Below are 20,476 nucleotides of genomic sequence, written 5' to 3' on the forward strand. Positions count from 1 at the left end.
GAAACTTATAAGTGTTTTTGTAAATGGAGAGTATGACGGAATAATTAAAGACTCTGCAGAGCATGACGTGACCAGAAGACTGAGACCGAGTGACCTTTGACCGGGGCTGACTGTTGTTTTACAACAGCACTGTTGATGACTGACTCTGGGTTGACCCTGACCAGACCCGACTGTGTGAGTGAGAATGAATGTTTGCATCTGATCAATGCAATTGCATGAGTTTAGAGAGGAACAGAGACTAACTGAGCATGTTCTGAACTAACACAAACTAAATCCAGAGATTTTGTTTCTTTCAGGACTGATGGATGGTGAGAGACACTCTTTAACGGGAGAGTTTGATGTTTGAACAATAATGATTTGATGTGTCTTTGAATTTTTGCTTAACTAAAGTTCTTTTTCTCAACCGGGTTTTTGTTACACCTCTTTGTTAAGATGTGTAAAAAGGGGGAGTGGCAACATGTTTGCTCAACAGCATGATTGTTTAAATTACAATTCCATGATTAACAATTCAATTTTTTATAAATGATGTTATTGTTTCCATTTCTTTACATTTTTTACAGGAAAAGCAGAATCAGTTGCCGAGAGGCTGCTGACAGATACAATTCCAGAGTGGAACCTATGAAAGAAGTTCACCTGTGATAATGATATTGAATTTGTAAATGGTTTTTTAACAGATATGTTACCTGGGGATAGTAGAAGTATGGAGATAACAAGAATATTTACAGTTAAGCTAAACATATGATGTGATGAAATGGGGACCAAGTTAGTCAGCGCCCTTTCTCTAGTAGAGATTGAGAAGTATCAATGGTTCAGAGGTTTTGTTTGTAATATGCACAGCAGATACAGCATATAGGTTGTCAATGTAAATCTTATATCCCAGGCTCCTCCAACTGCTCGATATACATGGTCCAGGTAAGATGAATAAAGTAGTGGAACAAAGGGTAAGGCTCAACTACAGACAGTTGGAGATTATGAGTATAAGGAGGGTGATAAACACAACAATAATTTCACAGATGTAATCTAAGTTCCTAGGAAAAATGTGATGACATTTTGTTGGAATTCTGATTTCATGTCCCAGCTCTCTAACTTCTAAACACTAACAGGTAGAAGCAGTTTGTCTGGTGCCTAAGGAGGGATTTCTGCACACGATTCAGGCAGAGATCGACATGGAGTTTGGCACAGAAGAAAGCTGATACATCTAAAGAGGTTAAGTGATTGGCAGGAACGGGAAGCCGTGGGTAATTGATTCTGATACAGAAGTATATTTCATCCACACCTTTTCAGGAACAACAGCCAGGAAATACATTCATTCTGGCTGCATCATGGTTTTACTGGGTCTTATTCTATCTACACATTCAGTGTATCCTTCTCCAGAAATGAGAGGAGTTGACATATTGCATTTTGACTTGAAATGGGGATTTTAAAATGTAGGAATAATTTAGATACTTATTGGAAATTCAAAGCTAATTGCAATATGTAACATAATTTACCGAAGGAAGTTGGGCATTTCATTTTTGTTTGTAATTATGGCACAAGCCAATAACGTTTTGAAGTCACGTTAGACCATAAGGAATTTCCAATGACGGGAACAAATGTTGCACAACAGATAATACCAGATGAGCATAACTTTCATAATTTACTTATTTTGTGTTTTGAAACAGATAAGAAACATACAGGTTGTTTCAACGAAATACAGGATGGTTTGAATGAGTGGTCGAATTATTTTTGATTATGTGACTGGTTGGGATAAAAATAACAGAAAGCTTGCAGTTACAAAGTTGGGTAAAATGAAGTGTTATCCCCCGAGAGACATAAAATAGGAGGAACACACAGAGTGTGTTTGGTACGGTGAAAGCATGAAATGGTATTGGATGATCTATTCAAAGCAAGGGGAGAAACAACTTCATTTCATTTACTATTAGGGGTTGAGGTTCCTGGAAAAGTTCCTATGTGCTCGGTTTTGGTAGAAATAGCTGGGCCCCAAGCGGAGATAGTCCCTGAAACGGCAGATTCAAATTCTTCCCTGAATGCAGTCCCTCATATAGGAACAGCGCAGGCTTATATACTGGATAATAATAGACTGGTGACATATTTGAGTACATCGACTGTGCAGAAGGTTATAGCGGTGGAAATATGGTATGAAGGCACTAATGCATGGTTAAGATTGGGTTGTGTATGCGGTAGAACAAAGCAGGCTCTACTGATCTTGCATTGATGAGGCAGTATGGGAACGTTACGATGGTGAAATTCCATAACAGCAGTAACCAGCCAGGACCTTCTTTCAGGAATTGCTGTGGCTAACGTACAATACCCCAGGGCAGATGTTTGGTGGTACAGTGGTACTAAAATTTTGTGTCCAGGCATTCCACATGACTGGCCTGGAACATTTGCACTGGTGTAGTTGGTGAGAGGGAGTTTAAAGCTAGAAACCAGATAACTGCAGGATTCGAATCAATATTTCTTTGGCCTACAATCAACAAGAATGTAGATTGGATCAACTATATTTACTACAACCAGCAGAGATTCATAAATTACACCCATGATGCAGTAAGGGGACTGCACGTACAGTTGGATGGAACCAGTCTGATGGCCTGGCAAATAGGGTGGCCTTAGATATGTTTTTGTCTAATAAATGGGGTGTTTGCAGACTAATTGGAATCTTGTGCTGTGTTTTCATCCCAAATAACCCTTCCCCAGATGGATCAGTAACCAGAGCGTTAGAAGGACTTACCGCCCTGATCATCGAGCTAGCAGACTATAGTGGAGTAGAGGACCCCTTTGTAGGAACGTTAGAAAGCATGTTCAGTAAATATAAGACTCCAATAATGAATCAATGTTATTCAATGCAGGAATGGATACAATCTTGGTACTATGTGGATGTTGTTACATTCTATGTATTCGCACTTTAGCGGACCAATTGATCACCACGGTCCTCTCTAGTGAGCAAAAATAAAGGTCAATTTCTCTTGAGAAAACAGTTACATTTGTTAATTGAAAAACAGGATGATCCTATCCCTTATTCAGACCATGAGCAAGATGAGTTCGTCTGAAGGAAGTGTCTTATAAGTTCTTATTACTGTATACATGAAATGCTCTATAAACTACTCCTAGGATGTGATTAATCACTTATTACAACTTGGTATTATATAGTAGAGTTGATTGTTGTTATGATTTACACACAGTTCATTTATTTTTTTATATATAGGATCATATTGAATAAGTGCATTTACACTGGACTAGAATCGAAAATGATCTGTTTACCTCATCACAAGATATGAAAGGAGGGAATTGAAGAGTTTACGCATTTAGGAAATTGCTGCTATTGTTCTAGGTGCCATTCCAGGATTTCAGCCACAAGTATTCAATAATAAAAGATTGTATGATCATGTATAACTTTTAACTATACAATTCTGTATTATGCAATATTCAAATGGAGAACATATTGATTATATTATAGTTTACACACCGTTTGAAAGGTGTGTAAGGAGGGATTGTTAGAAATAATCAATATATTAGAGCGGAACTTTAAAAGATAATTCACTGTTTCTGGACGGATCATATTTGTCCATTTCCGGTAGTATTACAGGATGTTGTTTTTAGCCTCAGATAGCATAAAGCTAATATTGTTTTGTATATATGAGTAGAGGGAGAAGGACCAGTGGAGTTGCATACTAAACACACCGCCTCTACCTCTCACTCATTGATGCTGCAATGATACAGTTGCCTGTTTAATAACTGATAAACCTCCTAAGAATTGCATAATAGACTATCGTAGATGACAGCTCCAGGACTTCGCTAACAAGATGGCGACGGTGACGTCATAAGAGGACCCGCCCCGACGACGTCAGCCTATAGAGGAGGATCCAGCCCCCCGCTACCAACCAATGAGAGCACGACAGCGGGGCGCGTCTGATTTTGAAGTTGTTTATTGTATGGTCGGAAAGGGGTGGTTCTATAAAACATGTTAGGATTGTGAAATCGAGCTCTCTTTTGTTCCGGACCGCCAGACAGTAACTACTGATGAGCTCCGCTCAGTCAGTGGCCTGTGGACGCGTGTCCCGGGCTATTGAGCCACAGCTGTGAAGCTTTTGTAAAACCTACCGCTGCATCCTTTTATTAAACACTCCTTTTATAACTTTTAAGGGAGTTTTGCTTTCTTTATTTTAAACCGTCTCCTGGGCTTCAAATAAACGAACATTTCTTACAGAGCCCAACACACATATTTGTGAGGGCTAGGTCTTTTCCCTCGGTGCGGAAAAATGAGTCACCGTACAACATACAGGTATCATAGTGCTAAGTGGGCAAACTGCTCAGTTCGCAGAGCAGTGCCACAGTTTAAACCAGCTTGCTAAATGTTCATTATGAGTTTTATCAACGATGTACCTTTCCCTGTCTGACTGAAAATATGTTACTCCTACATCCTCATCCTAGCTAGGAAAACTGATGTGATGTGTTTCCTAGGTTAGCTTGTGACTAGAAGCTAATACAAACAATACACTCAGAATATGCTTATACTAGTGAATTTGTGGTGGTAGATTTTAATAACATACTACTAATGGACTAGACTGTATATTTCAACAACCTGGCTCTCCGCCTTAATCTATCTACTAAAACTTGCGAGTTCAAGCTAGCAGTAGCCTGGCTAGCTGCTAGCGATACAAGCTAGTTATGGAGACGGCTCAGCCTCACAGCAGCAGACATATAAAACTCAATAAAACTTACCTAAAAATTACGACCAGGATCCCTTCTGATTTTTACTATCCATTGCCGACGTAGTCCATGATCGATGGGGAAACGGTGAAAAGTTTGTCCTCGGTTAGATTTTTTCCTTTTTGATGATGTGCATTGGGGAACACAGCAGTGAGGCGCCATTGAAATCGCGTCGTGAGAACTCCCGGAAGTGGTAAGTGTACCCCTCAGGCTCGGTGGAACGTTCGAGGTGTTAGGCGAATGATACTGTCCAGCGGCGAATAACAGCCATGGCCGAAAATGTGAAAGATCAGCTGATCACACGTTTACACCAAAGCCAGTTTTTCACACTGCAACTGGACGAGTCAACTGATATCGTGAATGAGGCAAATCTGTATTTTGTAAGGTACATTTATGATGGCGGTGTGCAGGATGAATTTCTGTTTTGTCGTTCCCTGCCGACCAACACCACAGGGGAAGCCATTTTTGACTCAGTCAACGATTTCATCCTGCAGAATAATATCGACTGGACACGATGTGTTGGTATTTGCACAGATGGTTCAACTGCAATGACTGTGAAACACAAGGGACTGGCAGCGCGCATACGCGCAGTTGCACCTTGCGCCACAGCAACACACTGTTGCATTCACAGAGAACAGCTGGCTGTGAAAAAAATGCCACCATGCCTCAAATCAGTACTGGACAGTCTGTGAAAATTGTTAATACCATAAAAACCAAAGCACTGAACACACGTCTTTTTAAAGCTCTGTGTGATGAAATGGGAAGTGAACACACAAAACTGCTTTTCCATACTGAAGTTCGCTGGCTGTTGTGTGGGAAAGTTCTCACCCGTCTATTTGAACTGCGCGATGAGGTGAAGTTATTCTTGCATCATACTGATGAACTGTATGACAGACTGCATGATTTCCAGTGGCCCAAAATTGGCATACCTGGCCAATGTCTTTAGCGCACTCAATGCTTTGAACTTAGCGCTGCAGGGAAAAGCCGTCACCGCCTTCAATGTGCAGGACAAAATTAAAGCCGCACGCCTCAAGATGGAATTGTGGTGTGTCCGTCTGGATCGCCAGGAGTTTGACTGTTTTCCGACGCTTGTGGATTTTCTCCTCGCTGCAGATGAAGAGCTGGACGGCGGCACAGTTGCAGCCTTCAAGGAACATCTGCAAGGCCTTCACTTTCAGCTGGGAAGATATTTCCCAGAACTAGATGCAGGCTATGAGTGGATCAGGAATCCATTTGGGGACAAAACGCACATCGAACACGTCAGTTCCAAGCTCCCATCAAGACAGGTTGACAATGTTCAATAGCTCTATGCCAATGGGAACAACAGAACGTGCGCATTACATATGGACCAATGCGACACGTTCATTACCGCCGTGGACCGATAAACACTCAGTAACGTACGCACACCAACCGGCATTTGCGTGTTTAACACCTTGTTTAACACTGGCGTTACCGCCGCTTAACTTAAATAATGAAGAACTGCTTTTAATTACGACTTGGCCGAGATCTTAACGTGCTGTTCATGCGTTTCCCATGAATAGCCTACTACGATAACTCGGAGCGGAGCAGGATATAATGCGCATGCGCTGCGTTGCTAGGCAACGTGTACAAAGCGAGAGTACAGGTCGTTTTGGTCAGAGCTATGAAGAGAATATATTTGAGGAAGCTCATACATATGATGGGTCACCTGCTGCCACCAGATGCTGACTCAGACCAAGAAATTCTGCGTTTCAATGTTGACCAGGCGCTTCCCAGTTTTCAGCATGGAGAGGATGTTGTCAAGTGGTGGGCCGTCGTCTTCAATACAGGGAAGTACCCTGCACTGTGTCAGGCAGTCAAGGCTGCCCTCTCAATTTTCCATGGTGCCCTGGTTGAGTCTTCCTTCAGTGTCATGGGGACCATCATTGATCAACGATCAACGTCAATGAAGATCTCCACCCTCAGTGCTGTGCAGACTGCTAAATACACTTTGCAGACCAGGAACCAGACTGGGGTGGAAATGTTCAGAAGGGATGATTTGAAGTTTGGGGAGGTAGATAGGAGGTTGTGTTCTAACATTAGTGCAGCTGGAGCTAGGGACATAGCCCAACGACAGGAAAATCAGCTTGTAATCAGAGAAAGGAGGGTTGAGTTTGGCTGCCAGCCATCTACCAGTGCTGCTAGTAATAGGGCAGAGGTGGTGGAGAACGATAGTGTGGCCCGAAAGAGGCACATTGCCAAGCAGCGAAAACGGGCCCTTGAAAGGCTTGTCCAGGCCGAAAGGAGGAAAAAATGAAAATAATATTATGTTGATATGTTGCCAAATTTGGCCAATGGGATTTACTGTTTACCTGTCCTGAATGCTTTTCCCATTCAAAATGTTTTTAACTGACCAGTTTATGGGTCAATAAATGTGCCATTGTTACCATAAGAAAATGTTGTCTTTTCCCCTTATTTTCTTATGGGAGTACACCAGAATGCTTAATTTACATGTTAAAATAGCAAAATTATCACGCTGACCTCACCGTGATACGGAACAGAATTTTAGCCAATAGCAGTGCAAGCCACTCCATAAAGCCGACCCGAGCAGAGGAGCCATGGCGAGGAGAAGCTGCCACTTTCGCTGCAAACCAAAACTTTCTTTATTTGCCATACCTAAGGAAGAAGCTGTGAAGAACAAGTGGCTTGCATTTATTTCTACCACTATTCCCCCGGAGCAAAAACCCAAATTATGGTTGTGTTCTCGACATTTCACTGAATTGTGGAGCTGTAATGGGAGTTGAGCCGCAAGCACACTGCTTGCCTCTGCAAAGTTGCAAGCTAACGCTACCAAGCTTTTAGGCTGTATGCCCAATAACTTTACCTAAACTGTGCAGAAATACGGCGATGGTGTTTCATTCACAACACGTTAACCTCTTAAGCCCAGATGCAGCCACTTGTAAGAAACAGCGTCTCAGGGCATGTTAACATTTAACAACCTATTAATGTGGCATACCCACTTAACGGGAAGAAACTCAGCTACCAGACCATATTAACCATTTTTACCAAAACACTGAATGAAAATGAGCTAACGCTACATAGCACCGAGTGAGCTACGGCGATTGTTTTACTTCCTGCTATCTGCACAAACTGCATATCATATGAAACCTGAGATTCCACAGATTCATTGGTATAAGTCTCATCACTGTACTCACTGAACTAGCAGCCAAGAAAGATCAAGTTTACAGAGCCATAGCTATAAATAGTCTTTACTGTTTGTGATCAAAGTTGTGTTCAAGGTCATAAAAAGGTTAATCCGATGTCTCTGTGTCACTTTGAAATGATTACTGATAATCATCATTATTTATTTTTAATAAACAGGTACACAAGCGATGCCATATTTTCACCGTTCTTTCAGGGGCGGGACATTTGACAAATCTCTAAGTGGTTGACCAATCACAGCAGTCGCCAGCTAACCAATCAGAGCACGCTTTTGCAAAGGTGGGGGCATTGAGCTCTTCAGAGCATTTTCAGATGGAGTGAAAAGTGATCATTTTTGCACAGGCAATATGAGGAAAATAAAGCGCTTTTTCAACAGTAAAGCATAAAAACATGCTTTAGTGGAGCAACAAAATACATATATGAACCTGAAAAGTAGCATCATAAAACCCCTATGGGGTTTTGCCTATAAAAAAGGGTAACACCCCCCTGGTTCACAATAGTTGTCCTTTGTTTGTTGAACAGCATTGTGAGTTGTTTTCATTCCAGTCGCAACGTGTAATGTATTGCAGGAATCAGTCATGGCTAAAGACGGAAAGCAGAACTGTTATGAGGGCAATATTCTCCAAAATTATCAGGTATACCTAGAACAGTCTGGACTACACAAGGGCATTATCCAGGGTGTTCACAACGTCCTGCTGGGAGAATTTCAAAGGTACAGTACTGTGATTTTCTATTAATCTGAGGTCTTACAGTTTCAACTTTTCATTAGTTTGCAATCACTTTTAAATCATGTGTTGGTGAAGAATTGGAGCCGGTAAAAGCAGCCTGGATGTTCTTGGTGTCGGAAGTGGTGGAGGTATGAGCTACAGCAACTATTAACTGTTGTAAAAACACAACATGTGTTTCTTGCACTCTCTCACACTCATGACTGAAACTGATATTTAATATTTTTGGAACAAGTTAATTTTGGTGGATACGGTTTTCACACTTGAAGCAGAATTATACTGAGTCAGTGTGATCTCAAATCTAAAGACTGTCTGGTTTTCTCCAGGTGAGATGGACACCCATATGCTGACTCTGCTGCAGTCTACATTCCCTGCTGTCCACATCACTGCTGACATTGTGGAGGGAAGCCAAAAGCTCACAGACAACTTCAAAGGTATATAAACCATTTAGAGCGCCGCAAAATGAAATATCTTTTTTATAATTTCCTGATTTGTCATTCTCCCTCGTGTCTTTGTCTTCTTCCGCGGATACAGCAAATGCAAAACATTTTTATATTTCTTATTTTTGAATTCGTTTTTTTTTTTTTCTCAAACTGAATTTGTGATGTAGGGTATAACTGTTAATTCAGCTTGAACAAGTGTTTTTTTGGCTATTAACAGTGCTTGGTGATGGTGTAAAAACATTTAGGAAGACGCATTCAATGATTTAATGTCCTTGTGTCAGAGACTTCTCTCGGAAAACTACTCTCTGAATCAAGGCTTAAGTAAACAAGTGTTGAGCATATAATGTAATAGGTTATCCATTTTATTGGCCTTCACATCATTACATTAACTTTGGTATCCTGAAAGCATCGTAGGGCAATTGTGGAAGTTAATAGATTGCTAGCAGCTAGACTTGTGGTTCTGATGCACTGTATACATTACGTCTGCTTTGTTTTCGTATGTCCAATTTATAGCTTTGGTAGCCAACCTTCACAAGACCTCATTTGCTTGGCATTTGATGAACAGTGAAGACTATGAGAGGCGAGTCAAAGCAAAAGGAGACATGAAAACATTTCACTTCATACACATGATTCAGGTATAATGACTTTGATTTTTGGAAAAAATTAAAAGTTGACAAGATTATTTCTAGGGTTCACTTTCAGGCCTCTTTGTGATATTGCATAGGGAGTAAATAAGCAGGACCTTTTTTGCTGAACGAAAGTGTTTAGCAATCGTCAGTGTATAGTTTGACATATTTTTCCGTAACATGAAAACACAGACTATGGACTGTGTTTTCATGTTTAAAGCTTCCCCATAATGCTCTGTTCACCAGATGATCTACTATGTGGATGACATGGCGGACACCATCAAGTTCTACCACAGCCTGCTGAAGAACAATGGCAGGCTTATGATCATCGTGGCAGCCAGTAAGAAGTTATGCTGTGTTGAACCATGAACCTCCTTTGACTGTAATAAAATTAGAAATGGTAACCAATATTAGCAATATACAGTATTTTTTTAATCTGATATTTACCAGCTAACTGTGGCAGTGACACCCTGTGGAAGGCTTACAAGAAGGAGCTCTGGGTAGACTCCATCACAGATTGGCGCTCATCAGAGGAAGTTATCTCCTGTCTAAAGAACCTGGGTCTAAAATACGAGGAGCACGCCATTCCCAACACCTTTGACATCTCTGAATGCTTCAATCCAAACAGTCAGATCGGAGAACGTCTGCTGAATTTCATAACAGCCCAAGATCACTTCTACCAGTCCTTCACCCCAGAGATCAGAGCAGGCATGTTAGACGCTCTCAGAAACAAGTGCAGCACTGAAAAAAAAGGCGGGGTATTCTACAACATCAATTTGAGCTGCATATTTGTTGATGCTTGAGTATATTAAATGAACCTTCTTGCATTCACTTTACCATGCCGTTTGATCAATAGTACATTTGTCTTCAGCTACGATTAACTTTACCACATTCAGTAGTATCATCAATAAAAACATTTATTTCATTAACTATTGTGTTTCAAATTACTTCCACCTCACTAAAATACAAATGCAGATATTTATTATGCACAGGATTTCACTATGGGACTAGTATGGGACTATAAGTATATTACAGTTTTTAATGGCACAAAACCAATTTTCCCCGTACAGCCATCGACTGGAGTGTAGGGGCAGTTGCAGTGATGACTGAATTGCTAACTGGACAGAAGTGGCAGGTGCAGGAATCAGCCGGAACAGGTTCCTGGACAGTCGTGCCATGTGTACCAGACTGACAACTGGACAGTAGGGGCAGTTGATTATTAACAAAGCTTCCTTATGTTTATTTCAAGACGACAGACTAGAAAACAGTTATGGGTTTTAAGACAACACTTCTGTTAAAGTGTATGCCCTACTTGAGGTCAATTCAGGAGATAGATAACGCGCATCATTGCACCACGGCATGTTTAGTCATTATCATGCCAAAAATGACAAGGCAAACTATGACATTCCTTTTTTTTCCTTTCACAAACAGACACACACACACACACACTTGACCTGAATGGGTTTGGCAGGTAGATCAGAAATTTGCTTTGAATGTCGCCACAGAGAATACACAAACTAAACATTTGAAACAATTTTCAGAGGATGTGTAATATTCTCCTCCAATAATGATAAGGATAATTTCCTAGTAGTCACTGGAATCTTAAATGAACAGGAATCTGACTGCACAGCTGCGGTTTGCTCTGATGCGCTTGCGAAGTTCCTCCCTCAAGAGTTACGTAACAAATGCTTTTTGGAGACAGCCAGCCAGCCTGTGGGAGGGGAAACACTCCACCGCTTTCAAGTGGGGAACAGTTCACTCTCAGTTTTCCTTTTCCTGCACACCCAAGGTAGTTGTTGAATACTTGACCAATACTGCTTATCATAGTGAATGAGGGATTGTTTTTCTATGCATGTTTACATCTTTACTATTTGTCTGATTTGCACCCAGTTTTTGTAATTCATTGCAGGAATCAGTCATGGCTGCAGAAGCAAAGCAGACTTGTTATGAAGGCAGTTGCGTCCAAAGCTTTCAGTTCTACCTAGAACACTCAGAAGAGCACGAGGCCATCCTGCAGTGTGTTCACAACCTCCTGCCAGGAGAATTTCAAAGGTAGGCTACACGGAGGAGTGCTGCACTGAATGTTCCCCCCTATTAGCTATTTGAACTAATAAATCACTCAGTAGAGGTTGAGGCTCTTTGTTTGTCTTTGTGTGAAGTTTGAAAACAAATGGGTCATTTAGATCGTTTTAACTCAATTACTTTGCACAAAGGTTGGAAAGTTTAAGTTCAAAGAAAGATTAGGTTGCTTTCTAATTTCATGGAGCTGTAAAGCTGGCATATGTCAACATTTACACAGCAAATGTTTTCATCTCTATTGGTCAAAGGTCAATGTTTTTTTAGGGCAAGTGCCCATTTTCTATGTCGAAATAACTCTGGTAACAGTGAATTGGGTGGGTGGCACTGCAGTGAAGTTAGTTTTAGGTTGGACAGGTTTCACAGTCTCACATCCTTGTCCGTGCAAGCCGCTCTTAAACAAAAGGGATTCACTTAGTAACCATCAATACATTTCTGATTGAATGACACAAACCCAAGGTCTTTTTCTATACCTCCCTGCTATCTCAATCAATATTTTAATAGGAGATGCTTTTTTTTCAATGCTGTAGCTTTTTCCATCTGTTGTGACCCAATGACTTAAAATTAATGTAGCATTGTATTACTACACTAGGAAACACCATTTTTAAATTGGTTTTTGGTCCAATTTCTATTTTGTATGACATTTTTATGAACAAATCAGCAGGTTTTCATAGGAAAGTAGGCTTTTGCTGCCTTGTCTGAAAAAAATAACAATAAGAACTAAAATGTATTGTTAAAAATCTGAAACTGCACTTAATAGAACTAAATTATACAAACTAAAACTAACTTCACAGCGATGTCACGTCCAGGTAACACAGTTTGCATTTCTGATACTTTTCGTATGATTTGCATCATGGCTTTTTGACAGATTTGAAGGCAATCTGAATCTGGTCTTTGTCTCGATTTCTTCTTATACGAGTGCTTAAAGCCTGTATTGTTATACTGTACCTTCTTGGCATGTGACAATTTAAACTTTTCAATTGTTTACAGTTTAAATTGTAATTTAGAATTGCATCCTTAAGCTGAGTGTCACTTTTCCATCTGTCTTGTGTTAATGCAGAATTGGAGCAGGCAAAAGCAGTCTGGATATTCTTGGTGTTGGAAGCGGTGGAGGTATGTGATGAATCAAGGCAGCTGGTAACTGTTGTATGAATAAATGTTGTTGTTTGTTGAAAAGTTGGGGCTCAGATACTAACTATAGTGTGTGATCACAAGGTTCCACGAGAACAGGGATGAATTACAGTTTAGCATCTTTATTTAGAATGAAATCTCCTCTTTGAGTTACCCCACTGTAGCAAGAAAACACTTTCTGGGCAAACATTGTGAGAAAGTTTTGTAGCTGACTTTAAAGGTCCCATATTATACTCGTTTTCAACTGGTCTCAGATATATACAAAACATGTCTCTGAAGTTTTTAGCTAAAACATACCAAGGATCATGCATTGTAGCATGCAATAAACTGCTCTGTTTCAGCCCTGTTTCAAAAATACTGGTGAGAAATTACTCTTGAATGTTACAGAATATTTTGAAAATTCAATAATTTTCTAAGCTACTGTATTTCATAAATGTTTGTAGATGATTGTAACAAACAGATGCAGTATGATTTCAAAGTCTAAAGACCTGGTTTCCTCTAGGAGAGATGGACACCCAGATGCTGACACTGCTGCAGTCCACATTCCCCGCTATCCCGATCACTGCTGACATTGTGGAGGGCAGCTCAAAACTTACAGACAACTTTAAAGGTATAACAATTCAACACTGGGAATAAGTATTTGTTCATTACTGTTTGCTTACTCTTATTGCATGTAGTCTTTAGGTCATGGGTCACGTTTCAAAAACTCTATTTTTTTTGCCTCCTTCTCTGTTTAGCGCTGGTAGCAAAGACCGCCAACCTTCAGAACATCCCCTTTGGTTGGTATATCATGAACAGTGGGGAGTATGAGAAGCAAGTCAAAGCTAAAGGAGACATGAAGAAATTTGACTTCATACACATGATTCAGGTATAATGCCTTTGATTCTTGGTCCTTAAATCTAAAAAGTTTACATTTACAAAACATTTTCGCTTTCAAAAACCTTCTGGCTTCTATGCTTAACATGTTGTCCTCGGTTACTCCCTGAAAGAGAGGTAGACTGAAGAGTACTGTAAAATGGAGATTTCTTTGGACGCCACCCCCCCCCAAACACACACACACACAAAATTATCTTTTGCTGCTTAAATTCATAGGGGAGCCAATCAGCAAAACACTTTCTGCCAGACAAAAGTATAATGCTAGTGCTATTAATAGTCTTACAGACTGTAGAACTTGATGAAAGCCTCAATTGAAAAGGTCAGTTTAAAGGTTCCCCACAACTCTGTGCTTCACAGATGATCTACTATGTGGATAACCTCGCCGACACCATTAGGTTCTTCCACAGCCTCCTGAAGAACAATGGCAGGCTTATGATCATCATTGAAGCAGGTAACTGAAAAACCAATAGCTTTCCAATAGTGCTTCTTTTCAAATGTTACCCAAGAGAATATCCCCTTTATGGTTGTTTGTGTTGATGACTGTTGAATCTACCAGCCCGCCTGCCTATTATATAAGCTCCTAAGATGACCAAGAGATGACCAGTATGTTTTGTTGTCATGTGATGTCATGCTTTCCAGCTAATGGTGGCTGGGACACCCTCTGGAAGACCTACAAGAAAGAGCTCTGTGTCGATGCTATCACAGAATATCGCTCTTCCGGAGAGATTATTGCCTGCTTGAAAAGCCTTGGTCTGAAATACGATGAACACACCATACCCAACAGCTTCGACATCTCTGAGTGCTACAATCCAAGCAGCCAGATTGGACAACGTCTGCTGAATTTCATGACGGCTCAAGATCACTTCGAACAGTACTTCACCCCAGAGATCAGAGCAGGCATGTTGGACCTTCTCAGGAACAAGTGCAGCACTGAAAAAGATGGCAAAGTGTTGTTCAACAGTACTCTGAAATGCATACTTGTTCATGCTTGAGTATGTCATATACAATCAAAATGACCTTTGTATATTAACTTTACCCTGTCATGTGATTAAATAAGAAGGGGTTTGCCTAACATTGAATTTACCATTTAGAGTAGTGTTCAATCTCTTTGGCCTATATTCCCCAAACTGACTCTGTTTGTGCACTAAAATAATCAATAAACATTAAATTCAACTTTAAATTCAGTAGCTATTGGGTCATTAAATTAATTTCCACCTTACTGAAATAGATGGTATAACATATCAAGACAGTCATCATTCAATAATAGACAATTAGCTAAAACCAGTAGCATAATGTCCTTTTGACTAACCTTACAGTAATGTTTCTCTCCATCATGTTTTAAATAATGCACTTCAAACATGGAAAATGAAAATGTTATACTTTTATATTATTTGGTTCCTTTGAATAACATAATTATATTAATATCTATGTCCTCATTAATATCAACAACATGACCTTGTGTTTGTCTGAGAGTTGCCACAGACACAACTGAAATATCCGAAAGGAAAATTCACAAGTTAAACATCTTAGTTTCTAATATTCTTATTAAATATCAACAAGGATGATTCTGTAATAATAAATTAAATGCATATATGAGCTGAATCTGACAGCATAGCTGGGCTTTTCTCTTTTTTGAATGCAAATGTTATACCTCAAGAGTAACCAGTACTATATGAGGACAGCCAGCCTGTTGGAGGGGAGTGACTCTAACCCATTTTCCATATCCAGATAACTTGCAAAACAGGAAGGCGGTGTGAGCACAGTGAAGTTAGTCTTAGGTTCGCTATTAAACAAACATTCACTCTGGGTCCGGTGGTGTCTTATTTCATGGTTTCACGGACTGTTGGCAGTGAATGGAGGGTGTGCTCATATCTGAAACTAGTGAAAATAATGCTTTACATTTTGTTTTAAATAGATGTATAAAGCTCATACAAAACACAGGCCAACACGAAACTAAGGGAACAGGCAAAGTAATACAAAATAAAGAAATAGTAGCAAAAACTAAACATTGAACAAACCAGGGTGCCATGAGGAAAACAAGCAACAAATGGAAACACAAGGAACAATCTTGGCATGAATAGAGACAAGAAACACACTGAGCTCTTGCTCCATTTAAGGTCAAGGTCAGGAGGTCAGGGAATAGATAACATTCATCATTGCACCGGGCAACATCAAAGTCATTGTTCTAGTCCAAAATGATAAGACTATTAAGCAACACATTGCCTTACATTGTCTTTCACACAAACACACACTTCACCATACATTTATGTAGCTGGTTGAAATTAGCGTTGAATTTAACATATATATTTGCAATGTTTTAAGCAGGTATATATTAGTGGATGAGGTTTCCACATTGAAGCAGCATGACCCAGAGGCAGTGGGATTTTGAAGTCTTCCTGGTTTTCCTCTAGATGAGATGGACACCCAGATGCTGACTCTGCTGCAGTCCAGATTCCCTGCTGTCCAGATCAATGCTGACATAGTGGATGTAAGCTGAAAATCACAGACAACTTCAAAGGTACTAACAATTAAGAAAGCAGCACAGTGTAAGGTTTCCTGTCATATTATTCTACATTTTGAACTGTGCCTTCTTGCTCTGAAATAGAGCGGTGTTTAGCTCATGGTTCCTGGTATAAAAGGTTTTCAAACCCTGTCATGTTTTTGTTTGCCTTCCCTGGTTTTTATGCGTTGATGGAAAACACCAGAAACCTTTAGAAGATCTCATTTGGTTGGTATATCATGAACAGTAATATGAGAGGAAAGTCAAAGAAAAAGGAGACATGAAGACATTTGACTTCATACACACATGGTTCAGGTAATATGACTTTGATTGTTGGACATTCAATTACAAAATCATGTGATGACAAGAAGATTTGTGGGTTTTTTTCTGGCCTCTGGGCTTTACATGTTGTCCTAGGTACTCCCTGGAAGTGAGGCCGACAAAAGAGTACTGTAAACAGCTGTTTGTGTTAGTGTCACACTTTAAGTAAGTAATGAAATATGTTTAGCCCTCTGCTGAGTCATCCACAAAGGTACATAATGATCAGTGCCATAAAAAGTCATACTGATACTTGAGACACGTGTCCTTCAAAGAATTACAGTACAGTGATTCAAAACCACTTCGAACTTTGTACTTGAACAGGTGAAAGTTTAAATCTAAAAGGTCAGAATAAAGGCTCCCCACAATGCTCTCCTTAACAGATGATCTATTCATGATCTATTATGTGGATAACCTCACCGCCACCATTAAGTTCTACCACTGTACTTACTCTGTATGTGCACCAAAATCATCATAAAAACATTCAGTTCACTAGCATTTGTGGGATTCAGGCCACTTCCAACTGACTGAAATGGTAAAATAGTATTTACTAAAGTCAGCGGATTATTGAAATACTTTACTTTTATACTATACTGTACCCCTGAAGAACATAAATACTTTTATATCTATGCCCCTAATATCTTCCACAATCTAGAGCTGTCTTCTGGATACATTCACATGACAATATCTTAGAGACGAAAAAAAGTTAAACCAATACTAAAGTTTAAACAGATTATGACAAAAATATATCCCTGAGCATAGTGTTAATATCCTGCTTTTTCTTAACTATAGCTGAAGGTGTATTTGGTAACTTGTATAGCCCACTTAAGCAGTTGTTGTTTAGGCCCAGTGGGTATAGCCCACTTTAGCATGAAGGCAAGTGGAATCTTTTGGAAACCCATTTGTCCTGTGCCGGCATTGCTTGAGTGGTTGCAGTTGGTCTTTGTTTCACATGAGAATTCCCCTTCACCCACCATGGTAAACACAGTCATGTCTTTTGTTTTTGTTGTTTTTTTGTGTGATTTTTTACAGCAAAAATAGCCAGCAGCTCTACAATAGAGATATACATTTCTAATAGACAGTTAAGGCAAGAGTATGAGATGATTAGTGCTGTCAAACTGTATCAAGTGTTTTATAGTTCAATTTGTAGGAGCACAGCATTACAGTGGATTTGTACTTCCACTGTGAAAATGTCTTGTAGGTTATAAACTATAGTATGTGTTAAATATTTACTTGACCTAAGAAACTACTATCATGCCTGCAGATCATGTCATAAAATAGATTAATATGTCCAAGTAATACTATCTTGAAAGCATGCGGTTTCCCATGATGCTGTTCACCTTTTAGCCAGCAGATGGTAGTACATGTCTGAAAATGCAGATGATCCTGTGTCTGTGCTCCAGCGCAGTGACTCCAGCAGATGGCACACTGACCTAACATTTAGAAAACACCTAACATTAAAAAGTAACGTTGATTAAACATAACTAAAAAAGTATGCCTAATCTATGGACATTTTTTAATTTGGAGCCACTTCTTCACTTTAACTTCCCATTCAGCAGACATTGCTAACAGGAGCACAAACACAAAGTGTCCGCTGTGGCTGCACAAAATCACGTCAAACCGCCGAGGTCTCGTCTCGAGCAATCTCGCAAATGTATTCTGGCTTCTCATTTACCTCATTAGCTTTAATAGATCAGTAATTGAAATTCATCAAAAATTCTTGTCAGTGCACTCCCCCCTGATGTCAATGGGCTTTCAGCACCTGCTCAGGCTCCATTACCGGGGGTCCTCGCTGGGCCCTCTCATACCACAGAGTGACAGAGCATTAGTCACTGAGATAATCAACCTCAAGACACTGCTTGCCGCTAATGCTCTTCAAGAACTATTTACTTCACAAGCCAGTTGGTGTCTTATCACAGATGAAGTTTTCTGCTAGATAAATGTGGTAGAATTTCCACAGATCACCTTATTTAAGAGTTGATTGATTATACTGAGATACACATAACAGCTGGATATTTTTTAATTGTATGCTGCATATTGTTTTCATTTACTGCTACTTGCTTATTAGCTGATGGCATAATGACTAACCATGTCTCTGCATTTGTGGTTGTAAATTTACCATCACTTTTTGAACATCATCGGCTTTTATATTGTGCAGGTGATGCTGTGAAATCAGGGGTCGGAGCATAAACTACTGAATCCGTAAACGCTTCTTTGCCACTATGAATAGGTCACACATTGCAGCTGTGCCAAAATGTTGACATGGTTGAGAAGCATCAAGAAAAAACAATATTCTTCAGAAAAGAAAACGGCTTTCTTCAGTCCATCTGGCCAGCTATCAGAGCTGAACCTCCAGCCTATGGCTAAAAGTGCTCATCCGAGCACCTTCACACTTAGTTTAATGAGGAAACAGACATGTGTTCACATTTTGAATATCTTCATTTTGTCTTGACCTGAGTACACCTTCATTTTTATTTTCTGATGTAGTGACACGCAATATATGTGCAAGTTTACCTAAATAGCAAGCTTTTTCAAAAGATCTGTTCATGAGGGCAGCAGACTATGTGGCTGCAGCGTGTTGGCTTTCTGACCTGACGCTTAGTGCAGAGAAGATACTTGACATCAGGTGAGAAATGTTGCCTTATTTCTCCTGGAATAAATGAACTAAATGTTTGTGAATGGTATAAAGAGGAAACAACAATTTCCATAATAAAACCACAACACAATTTGTAGAGTAAAGACTAAAACAAGACATTGTTAAACGTGCACAACACATAATTCATTACACCATTTAACATATACTTAACCCCCACCACAATGACTTAACTCAACTGGCATATAACAAAATCATTAATGATATCGAGTTATGTTAAATGAGGCTAGGGTTAAAGAATCTTGGTATTTTTCTAAGGTAACTTCACTGCTAGTGTTTTGACATTGAACAGATCAGAGAATACCTTAAAGAAATACAAATGTGAATATTGACATTATGTCACATGAACCAGCTTTTATTCCTCTTTTATACCAAATATTTTGAAAAGAAAAACAAACACTTGAAGTCTAATTTAAAAACATATATAGGGATTGAACCAAAAATGTGCTTTCTTTTGCAAAGTTATGATATCACTGCCTTTTTATGAACACAAAACAATAATGGAATTTAAGGATTTTTCTAAGCTTCTTTAGCACAGCTCCTCTGTATATGGAACGCTGGTATCAGGCAGAAGGCGTCTCCTATCAGCCATCATGTCAGTGAGCAGACCTCTCTGAGACCAGAGCGTGACACAGGCTGGCCCTTAAATACATCACACACTTTAATGGGCAGAGGCTTTGCCGGGCCCTTGAAATATAGCTGTGATACCGTCCTGTAAATGGCTGGCCTCTACGGCATATTTCATTCTGGAGAATTAGTCCTGTTTAGCAGCTGCTGTTATATATAGCAGCTGTCCTCCACGGGGGTCCAGTAAAATATTGCTATTTGATTGACGATTCCAAGCGTTTATTTTTTCTTTTTAAATTCTGTCTTACATCAGCTAAATGTGGTTGAATTGTGCTGCATAGAAATGATCTTACAGCTTTGCATGTTTATATCAATCCAAGGATATTTACCACAAATCAGAAAGAGAGGAATGGGTTTACCTTTGTCTGTCTCATTAATCTTGTGATTCAGGGCCTTATAGTCCGGACCGTTCCTGCGGGTGTGAATATGGAGAACTGCTGAAGATAAGCATTAGCACCATATTTATTTTGCACACCACATATTGCACAATTAGTGTGAGAGATAAACCAGCCCACAAATGCCACTAATTGACCCCTTCTGTTCATGTTGAGATCAATTACAGATAACACAACACATTTGGTGAATTCGTAAACGAAATGTTCCGATTGGTG

At 39.7% G+C, this 20,476-nt stretch overlaps 2 protein-coding genes across 4 annotated transcripts in view; both read left to right on the plus strand.

Moving 5' to 3' along the window:
* The window catches only part of LOC134867653 (histamine N-methyltransferase-like), a 41,700-nt gene extending 30,654 nt beyond the window's left edge, over positions 1-11,046 (plus strand). Inside the window, exons 2-7 of one of the 2 annotated variants that reach the window (XM_063888377.1) lie at positions 8,460-8,602; positions 8,694-8,746; positions 8,942-9,049; positions 9,572-9,693; positions 9,931-10,024; positions 10,135-11,046. In XM_063888377.1, the coding sequence (XP_063744447.1) occupies positions 8,469-8,602; positions 8,694-8,746; positions 8,942-9,049; positions 9,572-9,693; positions 9,931-10,024; positions 10,135-10,487 (864 nt within the window). In that variant the 5' untranslated portion in view covers positions 8,460-8,468 and the 3' untranslated portion in view covers positions 10,488-11,046. Of the gene's footprint in view, positions 1-7,464; positions 8,603-8,693; positions 8,747-8,941; positions 9,050-9,571; positions 9,694-9,930; positions 10,025-10,134 lie in introns of those variants that run through there. The other variant, XM_063888376.1, reaches the window with a different exon arrangement.
* A 229-nt stretch (positions 11,047-11,275) lies between these two features.
* On the plus strand, positions 11,276-14,947 carry LOC134867652 (histamine N-methyltransferase A-like). 2 transcript variants are annotated; one of them, XM_063888374.1, is made up of 7 exons: positions 11,276-11,473; positions 11,594-11,736; positions 12,821-12,873; positions 13,394-13,501; positions 13,629-13,759; positions 14,125-14,218; positions 14,407-14,947. In XM_063888374.1, exons 1-7 carry the CDS (start codon positions 11,291-11,293, stop codon positions 14,757-14,759), a joined length of 1,065 nt encoding a protein of 354 aa, XP_063744444.1. In that variant the 5' UTR covers positions 11,276-11,290; the 3' UTR covers positions 14,760-14,947. The 2 variants fall into 2 exon arrangements, with proteins under 2 accessions (XP_063744444.1, XP_063744445.1); XM_063888375.1 differs by having other exon boundaries at positions 11,342-11,473; positions 11,575-11,736.
* The last annotated feature ends 5,529 nt before the right edge of the window (positions 14,948-20,476 follow it).

The sequence above is a fragment of the Eleginops maclovinus genome, chromosome 7, assembly GCF_036324505.1.
Source record: "Eleginops maclovinus isolate JMC-PN-2008 ecotype Puerto Natales chromosome 7, JC_Emac_rtc_rv5, whole genome shotgun sequence".
In the NCBI taxonomy this organism is placed as follows: Eukaryota; Metazoa; Chordata; class Actinopteri; order Perciformes; family Eleginopidae; genus Eleginops; species Eleginops maclovinus.

What these genes read in the sequence shown, in the direction of transcription:
- LOC134867652 (XM_063888374.1), top strand. Translation starts at nt 11,291, where the DNA reads ATGAACAGGAATCTGACTGCACAGCTGCGGTTTGCTCTGATGCGCTTG. An exon ending in CCTTTTCCTGCACACCCAAG is followed by an intron (nt 11,474 to 11,593) that starts GTAGTTGTTGAA and finishes AATTCATTGCAG; the next exon opens with GAATCAGTCATGGCTGCAGA. An exon ending in CTGCCAGGAGAATTTCAAAG is followed by an intron (nt 11,737 to 12,820) that starts GTAGGCTACACG and finishes GTGTTAATGCAG; the next exon opens with AATTGGAGCAGGCAAAAGCA.